The 20407-nt window shown below is 46.3% G+C and overlaps 1 protein-coding gene across 2 annotated transcripts in view; it reads left to right on the top strand.

The window, feature by feature from the left end:
- Positions 1-5476, top strand: part of LOC127058307 (immunoglobulin superfamily containing leucine-rich repeat protein 2-like) — a 79499-nt gene extending 74023 nt beyond the window's left edge. For both annotated transcript variants that reach the window (XM_050968125.1, XM_050968124.1), the window contains exons 9-10: positions 270-362; positions 2214-5476. In XM_050968125.1, coding sequence (XP_050824082.1) covers positions 270-362; positions 2214-4269 — 2149 coding nt within the window. In that variant the 3' untranslated portion in view covers positions 4270-5476. The remainder of the gene's footprint in view (positions 1-269; positions 363-2213) is intronic.
- The last annotated feature ends 14931 nt before the right edge of the window (positions 5477-20407 follow it).

Raw genomic sequence — 20407 nt, 5'->3', positions numbered from 1 at the left:
CTTTGATTACATATATACAATGGTGATTCAACCCATTTTAAATGATTTTGGGGTTAAATTTTTTCAAACATCCATTTGTGTACATGTTGAATGGTTAAAACTTAACAATAGTTTTATTGTTTCCCCTCTTGCCTCATTGAATTAAAAAACAGCTCAGCAGCGGTAGCATCATTTCCTTCTTGCGTTCAGGTGCTGCAGCTGTCTCCAGAATTACTTGGAGGAGGGGGAATTCTGCAAATAAAATCAATTATTTATTTTGTTTAATATAGTTCAAAACCTAACGAGCTCTGGGCGGAAAGGACTAGCAGAAGCAGCTCGAGAGAGATGGAGCTAAAAGACTTTATGCAAACACATGCGTGGAGGTGAGGTTGATCACGATCGGTTCTCATTGAGGCTGCATCAAATCATCTGCATGTTTATTTTCCTTTTAAAAGAGTTTAAGCCATTCAAAACAGCAAATTCGTCTCAGATAATCTAGTCCAGCCTCCTCCTTTGTTTCTCTCCACACTGAAGTGCTTAGAAGCTATTTGCATTCAATTAGTGCACAACAAATAGATTCACTAAACATGGAATGTGGGGGAGGAGGGCGGAGAGTTGAAAGATGGCACATGGACGGGGAAACATATTGACATGATAAATATTGCATTGGATTTGGTGGGAATCCCTACAGCTTTAACACACTCAGAATATGCAGGAGGTGGGAGAGGCTAGGCGCGCTCCCTGCCGCATCGGGAGCGCGCACTGACTCTCCAACCCAGCAGCAATTTTAAAAAGGGAGGGGGCCGAGGAGGGGATCAGCCATCAGGACAGTGGGACTCGCAGCCTGGGCAGCTCAAAGCTCAAAAAATGTGTGTTGCCTCTGCGATTGCAAAATTAAAGCCAGCCACCACCAGGAGCAACAGATCCACAGCTGTCCACCCATCTCTGGGGCTCCCTGTACTTCCCAACTAAATGCCTGGAGTTCAGTCTGGCTTCTGCAGCTGGGTGCTTTCCTGGAAGCTGCCCCCATAGATCTGCACTCCAGATCCCAAGCTGAGCAGGTAAGGCTGGGCAAACTTCACCTGCGCGTAGGACGTTAGCTGGAGGAGATCCCTTTCCTTTTTGGCTTTGGGAGCTGCCTGCAGTTCTGCAGATTGTGGTAGCTTTTGTGTGCCACGCGTGGCATGGTTGTAAAGGCAGGGCAGGATGGACTAGCAGTATATATTTCAAAGAAGGGACCGCAGGTACAAACAGCTTTGCTGGAGGAAAAAGAAAATGATCTCTTCTGATGCTATGGTAGATAGGATCCTTTTTCCCTTGCAGTCAATGGGAGTTGTGCCATGTGCTCCAGTGGGGCCCGAGTTTAGCCCCAAATGTTAGATCTGTCTGTTTCTAGCTGGGGTGTTTGTCTTCGCATCTGAAGCAGGGAAGCAGCAGGGGTACATGGCAGAAATGCTAATGATTCCCTAGCTTTCTGATCCGCAGCCTTTCCCAACTAGGGGAAATTAACAGTGGGGAAACTATAGGTTATTAGGATAAATCTGAGCGTGGTTTTACACAGGAGGTTTTAGATAGATAAGGATCTTTCCTTATTCATGTCTTTGTGGGCAGCATGCTTTTTATTGTCAAAGTTTATAATAGTTGCTTTATCAATTGTTCTGTTATCAGTCTAAGACAGCGCTTTTTGGAGAATGTATTTCTTCTCCTGGGAGCTTTCTCATGGTGTTCAGTGCCACGCAGCTTCAGGACCAATTCAACAGGAAAGTCTAAGAAAGGGATGCCGGGGCTTTTAAAGGGAAAAGCTGGATCGTGTATATTTCTAACGCAATTTAAAAACTGCACAGAGCTGTCTGAGTTTCGGGTGTGCCGGAAACGTGGTTCCATGCAACTTCCAAACGGCATGCGGTCCGATGAAAGAACAGAGAAATAGGCAGAAAGAAAACGAATTGAAACAATGATTTGTTGGCTCTTAGCTCTGGATTGGGTGTGTTACTGCTTAGGCTGATGTTATCTTGCGCATCACACATGTCCGGGGGTCCGCTTGTGCAGCGCGCTGTCCCCTGAGCATGGAGCTATCGCTACCTTGGGTTTTCCGTCGGGAGCAGAGCGCTGCTTCCTGTTCTCCCTGGGTTAAGGGGAAAGCGGAGGGACCAGGCTGCTCCCAAGCCAGAGAGCGCAGTTGTGTCTCCGAGGCTAGGAGCGGGTGGGGTAATCGTGCCTGTCTCTCTCTCTAGCTGCAGGAGGAAGATGGACCCGTTGCTCTGGCTGTGGATCGCAGCTTTCCTGGGGGTGAGCCAAGGCTGCCCGGAGCCCTGCTCCTGTGTGGACAAATACGCCCATCAGTTGGCAGACTGCGCTTACAAAGATCTGCAGGCGGTCCCAGTGGGTCTGCCCTCCAATGTGACCACCCTCAGCCTGTCTGCCAACAAGATCATCTCCTTGCAGAAGAGCTCCTTCGTGGAGGTCACCCAGGTCACCTCGCTATGGCTGGCTCACAACGAGATCAGCGCCATCGAGGAGGGCACCTTCGCCATCCTGGTGCAGCTGAAGAACCTGGACATCAGCTACAACCAGATCATAGACTTCCCCTGGGGGGATCTGTACAACCTCAGTGCCCTGCAGCTACTCAAGATGAACAACAACCACATGGTGAAGCTGCCGTGGGAGGCCTTCCACACCCTGAAAGACCTGAGATCCCTGCGCATCAACAACAACAAGTTCACCACCATCGCCGAGGGCACTTTCGATTCTCTGACTTCCCTGTCTCACCTGCAGATCTACAACAACCCCTTCAACTGCACCTGCAGGCTCCTGTGGCTGAAGAGCTGGGCTGAGAACACCCAGATCTCCATCCCGGAGAGGGACTCCATCAGCTGTGCAGCCCCGGACAGCCTCCGAGGCGTTCCCCTGGGGAGGATCCCTGATCTGCAGTGCGCGCCTCCCGCCGTGCAACTGACCTACCACCCCAACCTGGACAACACCGAGCTCTATGACGGCTTCACGCTCCTGCTGCACTGCAGCGTCAGGGGCAGCCCCCAGCCGGAGGTCAGCTGGAAGGTGCAGACCGCCAGCCAAGACCTGGAGATAAAGGGGCCCAGCGTGGAGAGGGCTGGGAACGAGCTACCGTCTGACAGCTCCAAGCAGGGCGCAGGGCGCTTCCTGGTCTACGGGAACGGCACCCTAGTCATCCCCCACCTGAGCAAGCGTGAGGAAGGGACCTACACCTGCCTGGCCACCAACGAGCTGGGCAGCAACCAGACCTCGGTCAACGTGGCTGTGGCTGGGGCCCAGAAATACCCCGCCCACCCCATGGAAGATCCCCTGGCCGGCAAAGCGCAGCCGGGCGAGAGGAAGCAGGGCCCCAAGGGCTCCAAGAACAGCGTCCTCAGCCCCGATGAGAGGCCCAAACCCCTCAGCCCCACCTGGCACAGCTCCCACTCGCCAGGCCTCGAGCAGGTCCCCGCCAAGCGGCCCCCCTTCGAGAAGAATTGCGGCTCCAGCGCGGACACCCAGTACGTCTCCAACCATGCCTTCAACCAGAGCGGCCAGCTGAAGCAGCACACCTTCGACCTGGGCGTCATCGCGCTGGACGTGTCGGAGAAGGAGGCCAAGGTGCAGCTCACCCCCTTCTACGGCCAGCCGGAAAAAGGCCACCTGCGGGCGCTCTACCTGTGCGCAGAGAGCGGCCAGGGCCACTCCATGGTGCAGTGGTCCAGGATCGAGGAAGGAGTGAACTCCTACTGGTTCCAGGGCTTGACCCCAGGCACCAACTACTCAGTCTGCCTGACCTACCTGGGGGAAGACTGCCAGGTGCAAGTGGTCTTCACCACCAAGAAGGAGATCCCCTCCCTCATCATCATCGTGGTGGTCAGCATCTTCCTGCTGGCCCTGGCCACCGTCCCCCTGCTTGGGGCCACCTGCTGCCACCTGCTCGCCAAGTATCAGGGCAAAACCTACAAACTTATCATGAAAGCCCAGAACCCGGACCAGATGGAGAAGCACATAGCGGCCGATTTCGACCCGCGGGCCTCTTACCTGGAGTCGGAAAAGAATTACAACCCAAGTGAGGCGGAGGATGGTGAAGAGGAGCGGGAGGCGGAGGGGGAGAGGGAGATGGAGATGGAGCGAGACGAGAGCCTGGTGGCCGAGTCCATCGCCGAGTCCCAATCCAAAGCCAACCCGGAGGAGTTTGAGGTGGGGTCCGAATACAGCGACAGGCTGCCCCTGGGGGCCGAGGCTGTGAACATCTCCCAAGAGATCAATGGGAACTACAGGCAGCCAGCTCGCTGATCCGACCCCTGGCCACCCCCCAGCCACCGCCCCAACCAGTATATCGTATAATACAGTAAGATACAAACTCGAGGTGGGACCTGAGCCATTCACTGGTTGATCAGCTGCATCCTTCCAAAGACACTTCTGCCAACAGCCCAGCGTGGAGGAAACCCAACAGAATTCAAATCCCAACCCGTTTTTCTGGCCTCACTAAGTACTTCAGGGTGGGGTCGATTTTTTAAACAAAATAGGTGGAATGAATTGACCTTTAAAAAGTTTTTAACACACTATTTGAAATACAAAGTTTTAAAACAAAACAAAACCATCTGTTCCCAACATATTAATCCTAAACCGAGGCTGTGGTCTTTTTAAAAGCTATGTTGGTTTGTTACAATTAAAATACAATGAATTGACTATTTCCACCTCTTTCACATAAAAAAATTCGAAGATATCCTGAGTTAATTTCATCAAGGCCAGTTGTCAATTTCAAGCGTGAGTGATGTCAATTTCAGGCAGTTTCTGTGCTGGACAGCTCCCATCGCCCTCCCACGCCAATACAAACAGCTGTGCCCTTCCCACGCTGGGATGTATAAATCCGTGTATGGGGAGGATGGGTGAGTGGGTAACAGAAACCCACACCAGTCCTGACCATCCGATCAAAGATACACAAGCTGATCTAGCGGCTCACCTGTACCTAGACAGTGTTAATGGAACCGTGCTGTAGAATTTAAGATGTGTGTGTGACTTGGTCCTCTCTTAACTTGTGGGTGCTTCTCATTTCTTTAGAGGTAGAGAAGGGAGTGTGGAAATACCACCACCTCTGATCTTTGTTGTCCCTTTTTCCCAGACCTTCTGGGAGGCATGTGACTCACTGAGATTTCCTAGATGTTTATTGAGTAGAGTAGCGTGCTTATAGAGAAATGTATGTACCCTTGATGTGAGTCTGTGATGTTTAAAAGGGAACAGGAAATGCTAGGTAACTTTTGTCGTGGAACTGAGAAAAATCTGAAATGTATATGCAGCAGGTGCATTTGTGGGTTTTTTTGCCTCTGTATTAAAAAAGCACCAAAAATCAAAATGAATCAGCACAACTATCCCCAAGGCGAAGGAAGATTGTTAATTGATTGTTAAATACTTCCAAAAGCAACCTTGAAAACAAACGGAACCATAACCTTTTCTAAGCGCTTCTGTATGTGAAGAGTCAATAAAACAGATTTAAAATGGACTTTTTGCCCATTATTTATGGGGGGATAGGGGTAGATTAATGGAAAATCAAATCCATATTTCAGTTTAACTTAAAAAGCTGTAGTATAATTATTTCCCCTACAATATTCTCCTTTGTCTTAAACTGGAATTTTATTTTTCAGATGCAGTTATTTTTAAAATTGTGGTTGTGATCATTCTAATTTCTCCTAAGGGATTTTTTTCCCCTGGTGGTTTTGTTTGTTTTTGTACCATTTTCTTTCTCTTTAAAGAATTTGGGGTCGTCGTTAGAGGTGGCCGTTTCAGCGAATTCTAGAATTAGTTACCCCGGTTTCTGAATTACAAAGCGACAGCCTGCTTTATTTCACAGGTACCTTTTGTCTGTGTTTACCTTTACGAGCACAGGGACATTTGGAGAGTTGTTTTGCTCGCCAATAACGTTTTGCTTTGTTTCGCGAAGTAATTTTAAAAAAACCTGAGACACAAAAAACTCGGAATGAAATAACCCTAACCCCTATCCCAACAATAAATTCGCTAAGATGCAGGGAAAGCACTGAGAAAGTTGTCACATGGATGGAACAAAAATAAAACTAGACTGGCCACCACCAGCTTCGCGTATGTTCAAATAAGGTAGGTGCTTGCGGGCGGGGGGGAGAGACTGACTGACTCCAACACACAGGCCAGGGTAATATTTAACTATGGCCCCTTTACTGCTGATGTGCAGCCCCCAAAGTATCCGTATGAAGATCTATGTACTGTGTGTGTGCAAATACACACATGAACGTTGTTTATGTAGGTATATGTGTATACTCTGTGCGTGTGCGCGTAGATAAATATACACCCCAATTATTTATAACCATGCATCTATTTTATGAAATAAGGTGAATGCCCGTACTTTCGCCGCGTGGATATATACACAGGCAGATATATAATATGTGTGTGTGTGTGTGTGTTTTGCTCGTGTACATAATACATATACTCCGTGTGTGTGCAGATATAGACACACATGCATCTACACCCTGACACATCAGCTTTGTGAATAAAAGTAAATGTGTGTACGTTGTGTGTGGATATATACACAAATTATTTATATAGGTGTTTTGTTCGTGTAGATAAATGTATATACTCTGTGTGTGTAGATATAGACACACACACACAGTGAATACAGGTAAATGTACTTTGGGTGTCTGAACACATACACAGATTATTTATACACACATTTTGCGTATGTAAATAAAAGTATGTACTCTAGGTGGGCGTGCGCAGACATGCACACAATTACTTTGTAAATAAAGATAACTGTTTATATTTGAATGTGTTTGTAGACCTACACACCCACATTATGTGTACTCACATTTTACGTATGTAGGTCAACGCACATACTTCGAGTGCAGCTATGATTATTTAGACACGCACGTTCACAATATATCGTATATAGAAGCATAGGTCCGCTGTAACATACTTTGCAAACATGCATATACTGAGTGTGTATGTAAGATTCTATGTAAGCCCAAGGAACCGTGCACTCCTGTGTGCGGTGTGGGATAGGGGTGGGGAGAGTTGGTCCGACTGTTTTATTTGAGCCCCGATGTAAAGATTTCAGCTTCCTGTGCCCCTGGCCCGCTGATCTTCAGGAAGTAGTGGGCTTACTCCGACTCCTAAAACAGCCACCCGCGCCCCAACACAGAACTAGACCCTCCCCGCCCTTCCTGGGACAGCACTGGAGCTTTCCCCCGGCGTTTCCGCTGAGGCAGACGCACCCTCCCAGTGCGTACCTCTCGCAGGGTGTATTCCTGAATGCCAGGCTCTGTTCCAAACCACGAGTCTCTAACCCCATTGGCACTGTTGGACATCCCGGAATCCCACAGTTTAGAAGCGCTACCAACCCCAGGGGCAACCAAAAGGAGCCCTCTGCCCATGTCGATTTCACCAGAAGGCGGGTAGGAAAGCAGCACAACCTGTAAGAACGAAGGACAGCAACTAGTCTCCATGTAAAACGAGGCGATTTCAGAGCTAGCAACGCCTAACATCCCCACCGAGGTGTTTGCAATCACCTTCCCCACCCGAATGGTTTTATCCAACAATTACACTAAGATCAGTGTTGTTGGTTTTTTTCAATTGCCTTTATCATCTAGACTAGAGCTAGCCAGCGTTTGCTTTTGCACATAGGTATATATATCAAAGATTGTGTGCTTACATATATATTAATGCTTGTGTGTGTGTTAATGGGTAGGCATGTACATACACACATAGATATCTGCCCATAAACATACTTGCATTCATAGACTGAAAGGATCCACAGATTTTAAAGCGAGAAAGGATAATTGTGGTCATGTAGTCTGACCTCCTGTATGCCACAGACCGCAGAATTTAAAAAAAAGCAGAGGAGGAGAGAGAAATATCACACACACTCACAATCTGTGAATCCTGTGAATCTCGGAATGCATGTGTGTTTGTGTGTATATATATTTGTACACACAGAGGACAGAGAGACTATTCTATATTCATATGTTAGAATAATGTCTATATTTCGTATAACTAAGCAAGTCCAAAATCTGTGAATAAAGCATGTTAACAAACCATTTTCAGGAACTTGTATTTGCCAGCCTTCAGGCACAGGTACAATTTTTTTTTTTAAATTTCAGCCTTTGTCAACATTAAGTTTTTCTAGACTGCTGTATTGAAAGAAATCAAACCTGGACTATAAAAATAAAAGACATAGTCAAGACAAAAGAATGGATGGATTAAATCTCTTTAAAATGGAGAATAATATGGTCCAGACTCTGATCTTCAGAATGACTCTACTGTAAATTCATTAAAATCACTGGAGTTAATCCTGATTTACACCAGTGTAACAGACCAGAAATTAGCCCCAAATATTTTCTCTGCTTTCAGCTATTAGGATGTGGCTACTTCAAAAGATATTAGGGATTCAGAATTCCCAGTATAGATCAATCCCCTTTTGTGAATACATTTTAATTGAGTTTTATGCCTTAAAACATACAAAGAATAAGGAAGTACAATCATTTCTGCATCCAATTAATTATGGAGCAATAGATTTTTCCCCTAATGTTTCTACAGGGAATCTAGTTATGATGAGAAAAACATTGGAGCTGGATTACACTGGGACTTTTCCCTTCTGGAGGGTATTAATTAGCATTTGGAGAGGGAAAAAGTAGGGAGAGGTCAGAAAGGCTATGACAGAAGATGGAGTTTTAGATCCTACAAAATCATTATTGCAATCATCAGATTGCATAGGTAATTTAGCCACACTTATACTGTCTCTGTTTATAAATAGTTTATAAAGTGTTAATAAATTATTAATAGATGTTTTAATAGTCAATGGTTATAAATTGTTATAAAGGCCTGCCTGTTGCTTATACCCATCTATAGCACCTTCCACTGATGTGCTCATAACCTTCTGCAACATATATACTCTTATCTGTGACATGCGTATGACATCTCTGAATCAGTGATAAATTCCTCATCAATGGAAATTTAATATAAAGTGTGATTGAAGATTTTTTAAAAAATCATGATGCAGCCTCTGCAATGATGACATGACCCCTGCTCCACAAAGGACAGGTTTAACTCTGAGCTCATTAATGGCTCCACACAAGTCAGGGGCCCTTCCTGTGCTTAGATTTAAACACAGGCTAAAGCATTTTGCTAATCCAAGGCCTTGGCTAGAAGCTGAATGGATGCAGGAAACAGGAACCTAGCTGTCCTGTTTGCAAAAAGGTAATTCACCTGCTGCTGAAGGATGCCAAAAATCAATGCCAAGGATAACAGGGGGCTGTTTTCAAATGTAGTCTGGAATCTGACCTGCAGTGGCTAGGAGAAGGCAAGAAAAAGAGGAAGGAAATCTCCTGAAAGGAATTTAGCAAGGAATTTGCTGTGGGGAAAGAATGCTACAAGATATTGTTACAGGTTGGGGGCCAAATCCTCAGCTGGAACAAATCACAGTAGCTCCACTGACTTCATAGCTGAGCTACATCAGGGGAGGATCTTCCCCATTGCAGAACAATTGGAAGAGATTGTTTCTGTGCTGGATAACCTGTGAACTGCAGGGGCTACTTGGAGCCATCTGCTACATTGGGGGTGTGACTCTTCTCTGGGCTCTCCACTGAGATCAGTGCAGTTATTCCCAAATTGTACCAGGTGTAAGTGACAGCAGAATTAGACTCTAAATTATTAGATCCCATCCTAATTTGGGATGGTGACATCCATTTATTAGAGTAATAGTTCAGCTGCACCATCCAATTCCTTAATTTCTTCATGAGCATGGGCAGCTTACAACTGGAGGGTCTGATCCAAAACCCATTGAAATCAATGGGCATCTTTCCATTGGCTCCAGTGGGCTTTGGATCAGGCCCCTAAACTTTCAGGGCTAGATCCCTAGCATATGTAAATCAGCATAGCTCTACTGACTTCAATGGAGCACAGCCAATTTACAGGAGCTGAGGGTCTGTCTCTGAGACAGTCCCATAGAGAGATGAGCTCACATCGTTGTACTGGCTAAAGGACACCAACAAGAATTTCCAGTGTTATTTTGAGCCTTCCAAGGCCTAATTCTGCTTGGATTTACACTGGTTTAACTATACTGACTCCATGGACTCAGACCTGATTTACACCAGTGTGGAAGAAGGATCAGTCCCGCAAGCATTCAGCGATGGAGCCAAGTCATTGGGAAAGTATGATCATTTGGATGCATCGACATGCTGTGGTATGTTTAGTCTGCTGCACTGCAATTGTTTGTCCTGAGCTGTGCTGATCTGATCAATATCAGCATTAGTAGCCATAAAATGGCTTGTTGAGTTTCATTGATGAGAGGAAGCAATAGTCCGCTGCACTTTTGCCCGGTAGTTTATCCTCCCCTCACAATGCCAAGGGCAGACAGGTCAGTGGTTTTCCCAGGAATTGAAATTAAGGGAGGTGTTTGAATTTATGGGGGGCGTGTCAGGACCGATGAGATATATAAAAGCGATATGAATAAAGTAAATGTTTTGTTACGATAATGCAAATTTAACATACGGATAATGTAAGTTATATCAAAACACATAACAGGTCTAGATTTCTAAAAAAATATAAATTAAAAAAATATATATTTAATTTAAATTGACTTTTGAAAAGTAAGCCATCATGGGATAAGAGGGAAGTCCTCTTATGGATCAGTAACTCATTAAAAGATGGGAAACAAAGGGTAGGAATAAATTATCAGTTTTCAGAAAGGAGAGAGATAAATAGTGGTATCCCGGTACTGGGACCATTACTGTTCAATATACTCATAAATGATCTGGAAAAATGGGTAAACAGTGAGGTGGCAAAATTTGCAGATGATACAAAACTATTCAAGATAGTTAAGTCCCAGGCAGACTGTGAAGCATTACAAAGGGATCTCACAAAACTGGGTGACTGGGCAACAAAAATGGCAGATGAAATTCAATGTTGATAAATGCAAAGTAATGCACATTGGAAAACAATCTCAACTATACATACAAAATGAAGGAGTCTGAATTAGCTGTTAACACTAAAGAAGTGATCTTGGAGTCATTGTGTATAGTTCTCTGAAAACATCCACTCAATGAGCAGCAGCAGTCAATCATTCGCAACATTCTGTTTGCTTGTTTAAAAAGAACAGAGTACTTGTGGCACCTTAGAGACTAACACATTTATTTGAGCATAAGTTTCGTGGGCTCCAGCCCACTTCATTGGATGTAGCCCACGAAAGCTTATGCTCAGATAAATTTGTTAGTCTCTAAGGTGCTACAAGTACTCCTGTTCTTTTGCGTATGCAGACTAACATGGCTGCTACTCTGAAACCTTTGCTTTTTTAAGAAAGGGATAGATAATAAGACAGAAAATATCATATTGCCTCTAGATAAATCCATGGTACATGTACACCTTGAATACTGTATGCAGATCTGGTCACCCCATCCCAAATAAGATATTTTGGAAATGGAAAAGGTACAGAGATGGGCAACTAAAATGATTAGGGGTATGAAACAGGAGGAGAAATTAAAATGACTGGGAATTTTCAGCTTAGAAAAGAGATGACTAAGGGACGATATGATGGAAGTCTATAAAATCTTGACTGGTGTGAAGAAAGTGAATAAGGAAATGTTATTTAATTGTTCACATAACACAAGAACTAGCAGTCACCCAATGCAATTAATAGGCAGCAGGTTTTTTTTTTTTTTAAAGGAAGTACTTCTTCACACAACATAAAGTCAACCCGTGGAATTCTTTGCCAGGGGATGCTGTGAAGACCAAAATTATAACAGGATTAAAAAAAGAACTAGATAAATTCCTGGAGAATAGGTCCATCAGTGGCTATTAGCCAGGATGGGGAGGGATGCAACACCATGCTCTGAGTGTCCCTAGCCTGTTTGCCAGAAGCTGGGAATGGGCAACAGGGGATGGATCACTTGATGATTACCTGTTCTGTTCATTCCCTCTGAAGCACCTGGCCTTGACCACTGTCAGAAGACAGGATACTGGGCTATATGCACCATTGGTCTGACCCACTATGACCATTCTTATGTAAAAATTAATTATAATAATAAAAATGTTTAGTACAGAAACTGCCTAACATAATGAACTCTCAACATAGCAACAATGTGAGATAACAACCTTGGCAAATAATGGATTTTAAAAAATATTGGCCTACTAGGAAACATATTTATGTAAGTTTCCATTCTCAGTCACAAATCTAGCATTCTGGAGCAAAGTAACTAAAATATAGTCCAACAAACAAATGTTTCTTTAACGTGCCCCTCACTTTTCCCTCCACTGCACCCCACTCCCCGGGGTTGTCCTTGGTCAGTGAAGACTCAGAGTTCAGAGGTGCTTTCACGTGAGTACACCTTCCAGGTGGTGGGCAAGAAGGCACCTTGCTCGTTCCTCCAGCTGCTCAGTGTTTGCTCCGGCCACCGTTCACTCTACCACTCTGTTGCCAATGGCCCTGTGCAGTCACCTTCTGCTGCCACCTGCCACTGTGATCTCTGTGAGTTGGTCTCTTGAGGTTCCACCAGCTCTCAGTGATTTCAGCTGAGCTCTCAGAGGGGGAACCTCACTGCTAGTGCAATCTGGGGGGTCTCTTCCACAGAAACACTGTCCTCACAGTAGGACGAAGCACTTAGACCTGATTATCAGTGATTTCAGCTGAAGAGGTCACTTAACAGAGCAAAAGACTATCTATGGAGCCTAATCAGCTCTGTCTTTAAACAGTGGAGAGGGTCAGGTTCCCACCCACTCTTTTGAGGCCCTCAGTCAGCACAGGCTAAGTACAGTTCTACTGCCCTTTACTCATACAATAGGAACAACAACATTTCATTCTCCCCTCTTCCCCGCCCCCCATTCAAGTGATTTGTAACCCAACGCCAGCCAAAATCTATCACTTGGGCAACACAGTGCTGTTTGCTGGATACCTAGGTAGATTAGATGTGAATGTAAATACACTCTGGTCCTGAAGCCTTTCCCCCCAGCCCCCAGCTCATCACTAGCTGTCAGGGAGATCTCATTTTGACTTTGCTTACAAATCATCATTTGAAATTATTAGGTTGGCCAACATCACCAAAGTGAATGCACTGACATTGTCATAAAAAACAACAGCTGTGTAAGGAAGCTAGTCTATGTTCATATTTTTCAAATCTATTATACTTTTTCAGATACATGTATTTTATCATACACTGTATATGCTTTTGAAGTGTGTATTGTTTCAATTTCAATTCAAATTCCCAAACAGTCACTAAATTGGCATGTTTCAGAGTAGCAGCCCTGTTAGTCTGTATTCTCAAAAAGAACAGGAGTACTTGTGGCACCTTAGAGACTAACAAATGTATTTGAGCATAAGCTTTCATGTTGAAAAGGTGGGAGTTGCCCAACCAGCTCTAAGAGGCTGATTAATTAAGATACGCTATTGTCAGCAGGAGAAAAAAAAACTTTTGTAGTGATAATCAAGATAGCCCATTTAAGATAGTTTGACAAGAAGGTGTGAGGATACTTAACATAGGGAAATAGATTCAATGTGTATAATGGCTCAGCCATTCCCAGTCTCTATTTAAGCCTAAATTGATTGCATATTAATTCAAGTTCAGCAGTTTCTAGTTGGAGTCTGTTTTTGAAGCTTTTCTGGTGCAAAATTGCCACCTTTAAATCTGTTACTGAATAGCCAGAGAGGTTGAAGTGTGCTCCTACTGGTTTTTGAATGTTATTATTCCTGATGTCAGATTTGTGTCCATTTATTCTTTTGCATAGAGACTGTCTGGTATGGCCAATGTACATGGCAGAGGGGCATTGCTGGCACATGATGGCATAGATCACATTGGTAGATGTGCAAGTGAATGAGCCCTTGATGGCGTGGCTGATGTGATTAGGTCCTATTATGGTGTCACTTGACTAGATATGTGGACAGAGTTGGCATCGGGCTTTGTTGCAAGGATAGGTTTGTTGCAAGGATGTGGTTGCTGGTGAGTATTTGCTTCAGGTTGAGGGGCTGCCTGTAAGTGAGGACAGGCCTGTCTTCCAAGATCTGTGAGAGTGAGGGATCATCTTTCAGGATAGCTTGTAGATCTTTGATGATGCACTGGAGAGGTTTTAGTTGGGGGCTGAAGATGATGGCTAGTGGCGTTCTGTTATTTTCTGTGTTGGGCCTGTCTTGTAGTAGGTGACTTCTGGGTACTCTTCTGGCTCTGTCAATCTGTTTTTTCACTTCAGCAGGTGGGTATTGTAGTTTTAAGAATACTTAATAGAGATCCTATAGGTGTTTGTCTCTGTCTGAGGGATTGGAGCAAATGCGATTGTATCTTAGAGCTTGGCTGTAGACAATGGATTGTGTGGTGTGTCCTGGATGGAACCTGGAGGCATGTAGGTAAGTATAGTGGTCAGTGGGTTTTCGGTATAGGGTGGTGTTTATATGAGCATTGTTTATTAGTACTGTAGTATCAAGGAAATGGACCACTTGTGTGGATTAGTCTAGGCTGAGGTTGATGGTGGGATGGAAATTGTTGAAATCATGGAGGAATACCTCAAGGGCTTCTTTTCCATGGGTCCAGATGATGAAGATGTCATCAATGTAGCGCAAGTAGAGTAGGGATGTTAGGGGAGTTAAGGAAGCGTTGTTCTAAGTCAGCCATAAAAATGTTGGCATACTGTGGGACCATGTGGGTACCCATAGCAGTGCCACTGACTTGAAGGTATATATTGTCCCCAAATGTGAAATAGTTGTGGGTGAGGACAAAGTCGCAAAGTTCAGCCTCCAGGTTTGGCATGTAACTAATTCACAAAACTGGTGTAGGAGGGTGTTGGGGAAATTCAGGGGGGGTGTAGGGAAATCACTGAGACAGGTAGAGTATGTAACAGTGCAGGGAATCCTTCTCCCAGGTCCCTCTGGTGTTGACCAAGAAAATTATAAACACGCTTTTCCAGCCAAGATGCACTAAGAGAGAGATTTGTGGGTCTCTCATGCAATTGAGGGAATGTAACTTGCTGGACCTGATTCTCCACTGCTTTGAGTCTTTTGTGGGCATTTCCCCATGTACAGAATGGGCAGAGCTGGTCCCCATGCCCTCCCTGTGACTTACAAAAATCCCTTGCACATGGCATTTAGCTGGTATATCCAGCTCTAGAGCAGTCACTCCTGCCCCTCTCCTCCCCTGGGTAGGGAGCTTGCTGGAAGAGAGGCCTCCATGTCTTGTTGTTTGAGTCACTGCAAATTCAAGTGGCCTTGAGGCTGAACACATGCACACTGGATTAGTAACCAAGAGGTAACCCCTTCCTAAGGTTTGCCTTCGTAAACCTTAACTCAAGTTTTCTGATGAGCTTGACTTTTTCTCAAAGCTTCTACCCTGCTCACCCTAGCCCTGGTTCCACAGAGGAAGTTAGTTAGTCTGTCAGTTATTACAAGTAATGAGCCCCACTTGGTCTGGCTTCCAGAACAAGGCCCCCAGAGGCAGTAAAATATCATTGCATTTCCCTGCAAGGTCTTACATGGAAATGACCAGAACATTGCAATGCCAAACAAATTCATTGTGAAAATGTTTGCCATCCCCTGCCCCCATCCCTACCAGTCCTAGTGCCTGATATCCTATCACAGAACTGTAGCTAGTAATAAGAAAGGGTGAAATTCATCCCGGGGTAATCCTATCAATTGTAATGTACTTTTTAGCCCTGTAGCATAGTAGATTAACTTTTATTCAGAGCATGCAACTTCTCCTGAATCTTGTACCAATGAAGAAGGGCATATATTGTATTCCCATGAGATTGGGAGGCATAGGGCTTCTAAGCACCCTGGAGCATAGACTATCCCACACATCAGAGGGACCAGCCAGCTTTAATTCTTTCCCTGTCCTTTCATAAAAATAACCTTGTGGTTTGTATGTTAATGAAGAGCATGCTCAGTGCCACCCCTGGACACTTGGTCAAAGAGATCTCAGAAATAGTTCTCACTCAGAGTCCTGGAATCTTTACTGTCAAAGCCTGAATACATAGAGAGAGCGCAAAACCTACACAATCAATGCTCTTTTGGTCTTAGATAGTGTTTTTTAGTATAGAAGCTTTAACATCATTCATTGATTCAACTCCAGAACAAGCCTATGTGCGGTAGGTATTATTAGCCCTGCTTCACAGGTGGGGAAATTGGGGTACCAAGTGATTACAGACTTGACCTGGTGAGTTGTCTTCAGAGCGTAGAATTATACCTTGCATTTATATAGTACCATCTATGCAAGGATCTGAAAGTGGCACACAACTATTAACTGAAGCCCTGATTCAACTGTCAATCCTGTTCAGCAAAGCACCTACACACGTGCTTAACTTTAAGCATATGGTTAGGTCCTATTGATTATGGGATTTAAACATGTGCTTAAGTGTTTTGCTGAAGTGGGGGGGTCTATGTCCTGAACCCCAGTTTCCTGCTCCAACCAGCTGATAATGCTGCCTCTCACATATACCCCATCTTCTGCTTTCAGTGATCTGTACTCTCCAACCCATTGACGGCAGCTGGGTTGCCAAGGTATGAATGCCAGAGTAGAAGTTCCCCCAGTGAGTGCATAAGAAGTAGGTTGACCAATGCAGGTGATGTACCTGTGTATTAAAGATATAACATACCTCATGGACTTGCCACATCAATAAACTGTCCTTAGTGGACCAGTTCCTCAGCAATAGCTAAATTTAATTGCTGTAGCTCCTGTAACTTCAACAGAGCTACACTGATTTACACCAGCTGAGGATCTGGCCCAGTAAGCCCATCAATGCCATTCTGCTCAAACCCTCTGTCCTCTCTAGAGGATCTCTCCCTTGCCTTTTCAGCCCACCTCATCTGCTTCTACACATCCTTACTACACATCCATACTAAAAAAAGAACAGGAGTACGTGCGGCACCTTAGAGACTAACAAACATGCATACTAGTATCAGCAGAGTGAAAAATCACAGGCCTAGTCACCACTCAGATCATATAAATAAACCAAAATTCCTGTATGGCCAACGTACTGTGTCAAGACACTTGGCTAAATCTTGTAGTTAACCTGTGTCTCAGTTTCCCAATCTGTAAAACAGGGCTGCACCACAGAATATCAATGTAGAGAAATGCTGTGCAGGGCAGAGGTGGTAAAGATAGGCTTGTGTGACGCTGGAACTGCAGCCTTTGCACATCAGCTGCACAGGCTCTGGGTTGGTGTTCTGATAAAATGTCAGAACATGACCCAGTCAGTCTTCTGGCTAGACTTGTGAGTGCAGCATACATGGCATTGTAGTGTATTGCGACACTGTCTCTTTAAAATTTGTCATGCCTAGTCACCAGGGGGCCTTGCAGTGTAAGGAGGTCTCTCATGTGATGGAGGCATGCTCAGGATCTGCAATGCCTGCTCAGAGCATGCAGGAGACATCTTGTTATGTATCCAGTAAAGAGAGTTCTGATTTAAAAACGTTATAGCACTGATCTCACTCTGTTTCCTGAAGTACAGTGGCTGCAGCTGACTCTGGAGGAAGATGCTCTCTGGCTACCCTTGAAATTTCAAAGAGCTGCCACGGCAGCGCTTTGAAGTGTGAGTGTGGTCAGAGTGCCAGCGCTGGGAGAGCTCTCCCAGCGCTGCACGTAAACCACATCCCTTACGGGTGTAGCTTGCAGCGCTGGGAGCCGCGCTCCCAGCACTGCGGCACTGATTACACTGAGGCTTTACAGCGCTGTATCTTGCAACGCTCAGGGGGATGTTTTTTCACACCCCTGAGCATGAAAGTTGCAGCGCTGTAAAGTGCCAGTGTAGCCAAGCCCTCAGCTGCCTGGTAGTGCTAGACAGCAGAACAGGCCTGAATCCCAGGAGTGCCAAGTGATATTGACTTCAGTGGAGTTGTATCAGCCCTGTACTATGCATTGTGCCCTGCATGCCTCATTTAAGGCTCCCAGCAGCTGGCGTAAGAGCCCCTTGGGAAATGAAGGGATAGCCTGTGCAATCAGCCACTCCCTCAGCAAGCTCACGCACTCCTGGAAGGCGGGGAGGGGTTAGGAGCTGAGCAAAAGTTCTAAGAACCAGGGGGATTTGTTTGTTCATTACCAGAGAGCAACTCATTTTCACTCCCTCAAGGAACAGATAACTGGCCTTCTCCAAGAACAGCTGGTTGCAGTCCTGACTGCCCCAGAGGCCAGATAATTGGAGAAGCAGGAAGCAAAAAGGGTGTGATTGGCTGACCTCAATTTCCCAGTAATGGCAGAGAAAGAGGAGTCAAGCAGAGACAGAGCAACCAGAGGCTGATGTGCTAGAAAAGGACAGAGGATGCTGGTTAAACACAAAGTAGACCCAAGAGAATGCAGCAGAGAGAGGAGTAGATGAGGAACATGGGTCATGCTGGACAATGAGTCAGAGGTCACAAAGGGACAGAGACATGGGCAGCAAGTTCCATACCCACATGGTGCCATAGTCAGAGCCCAGGAGACCAGCTCCACCAATGTTTGGGGCCGGGTCTCACCTGTCCTCCCCTGAGTGTTCCCCAGCCCCCCCTTGCTGGCCCTGTGCGCCTCCCCAGCCCAGGAGGGAGCAGAGCGTCCCTGCCTTTTCCCTGCAGCAGCAGTTACTGCAGGGTCCTAGTGCCCCCCATATCGACTGCCAGGGCAGATTGACTCTGAGCCTGCCCTTCCCCCTCAGACCCTTCCCTTTTCCCATGGGACCCTCCACCAGCACAGACCCCCAGTCACTGCTTCTGCCCCATGCTGGGCAAGGAGGCAGCCCCGTCCCTCACCCTCAGTGAGGCTACAGTCAGGGGCAACAGCAGGGGAAGAGGCGCACGCAGCACCCCCGGTATGCACCATGGGGGAGGCAAGGGAGATTCCTGGACCTGAGAGAGGCCCTAGGAGCACATGCAGTGATAGTGGTAGAGGTGAGTGTGCTGCTGGGGGGGCAGAAAAGGGGGGATCCTCCCCCAGACCTTGCTGCTGCCAGTAGGCAAAGGACTGGGGGGAGTCCTCCTCTCTGGCATCTGTCCCAGAGCAGCCTGCCTGCACCCCAAACTCATCCCCAGCCCTGCCCCATCCCAGAGGCCATACCCCAGCCAGAGCTTTCACCTCGCCCCCGCCCCCTCTACCCTAGCCCTGAGCCCCTTCAACACTTCAAACCCCTCATCTCCAGCCCCAACTAGAGCCCTCATCCCCACACCCCTACGCTCTGCCCCAGCCCTGAGCCCCCTTCAACACTCCAAACCCCCCATCCCCAGCCTGAGTCCTCATTCCCCTGCACCCTAACCGTCTGCCCCAACCCTGAGCCCCCTTCTGCATCATGAACCCTTCAGCCCCAGCCCCACAGCCCTCACCCCACAACCCACCCTTCTGCCATAGCCCTGAGCACCCTCCCACACCTCAAATCTCTCATCCCCAGCCCCACTCCTGCACCCCCTCCCTCCCAGAACCTGCACCCCTCACCTCCTCCCCCACCCAAACTCCCTCCCAGAGCCTTGGGCAGGTGGGGAGCAGAGTTTTGGGGGGATGGAATTTGTGCAGGGGCAGGTTCTGGGCACCACCAAAATTTCTACAAACCTACCACCCATGGGCAGAGACTCTAGAGAGGAAAGGGGAAATTGGCACAGGGGAGAAAGCTAGTTCAGTTTGATTACATCTTATCAAAGAATCGGAAGGGACCTCAAGAGATCATTTAGTCCAACCCCCTGCTCAAAGCAGGACCAATCCCCAAATGGCCCCCTCAAGGACTGAACTCACAACCCTGGGTTTAGCAGGCCAATGCTCAAACCACTGAGCTATCCTTCTCTTATATAGTTGTTTACACTAGTGTAAAATACCCTTGGTTCCAGATGACAGGGCCTGATGCTCATCTCCACTAAGGCTCCTGTGCACAGGTCTGCCAGAGTAAAGGGGGCCAGATAGTGAATGTAAATTAAGGACTCTCCAGCCTTCCACGTTCCTGTAAAGGGGCCATAGTGAAAATGGGAATCAGGCTCTGTCAGCTTCTGGATGTTTGACACTAGCTGGGGATGAACGTGAGGAAATGCACAAAGGTGCAGAGTGATGGTGAACTGCCTTTGTTTGACAATGTAACAAGTAGGCAAATGAGGCTGCAATGCGGGCCGATCAGAGGTGGGAGTCAACAGCTCTGATTTATTACACGCAGGTTATTGATAGTGGAAGAGTAGCTCATTTTTAGAATGTTTTAAAAATTAACATCAGCGCAACACCTGCCCCTCATTTGTCAATTGTGCCAGGGCAGAAAGGGGGTGAAATGCCCTGTTCTGAGTCAGTAGCTTCTGCATTCATGTCACACTGATGAATCAACTGTACAAGGAGCAGTAGGCCCTAGCTAGCTAAGGGTTCTCTAGGCCTATGCCACACACAGCTTTTGTACCACTCTAGCTCTATCACTTAGCGAGGCAGTTTGTTTAAATAGGTATCAGTATACCAGTGCAACACCTGGCCTAGCGTGGGTGCAGTGACACCAGTAGCAAAGTGCCTAT

Source organism: Gopherus flavomarginatus, chromosome 9, assembly GCF_025201925.1.
Source record: "Gopherus flavomarginatus isolate rGopFla2 chromosome 9, rGopFla2.mat.asm, whole genome shotgun sequence".
Lineage (NCBI taxonomy): Eukaryota > Metazoa > Chordata > Testudines > Testudinidae > Gopherus > Gopherus flavomarginatus.
This window is presented reverse-complemented; position numbering and strand designations above follow the sequence as displayed.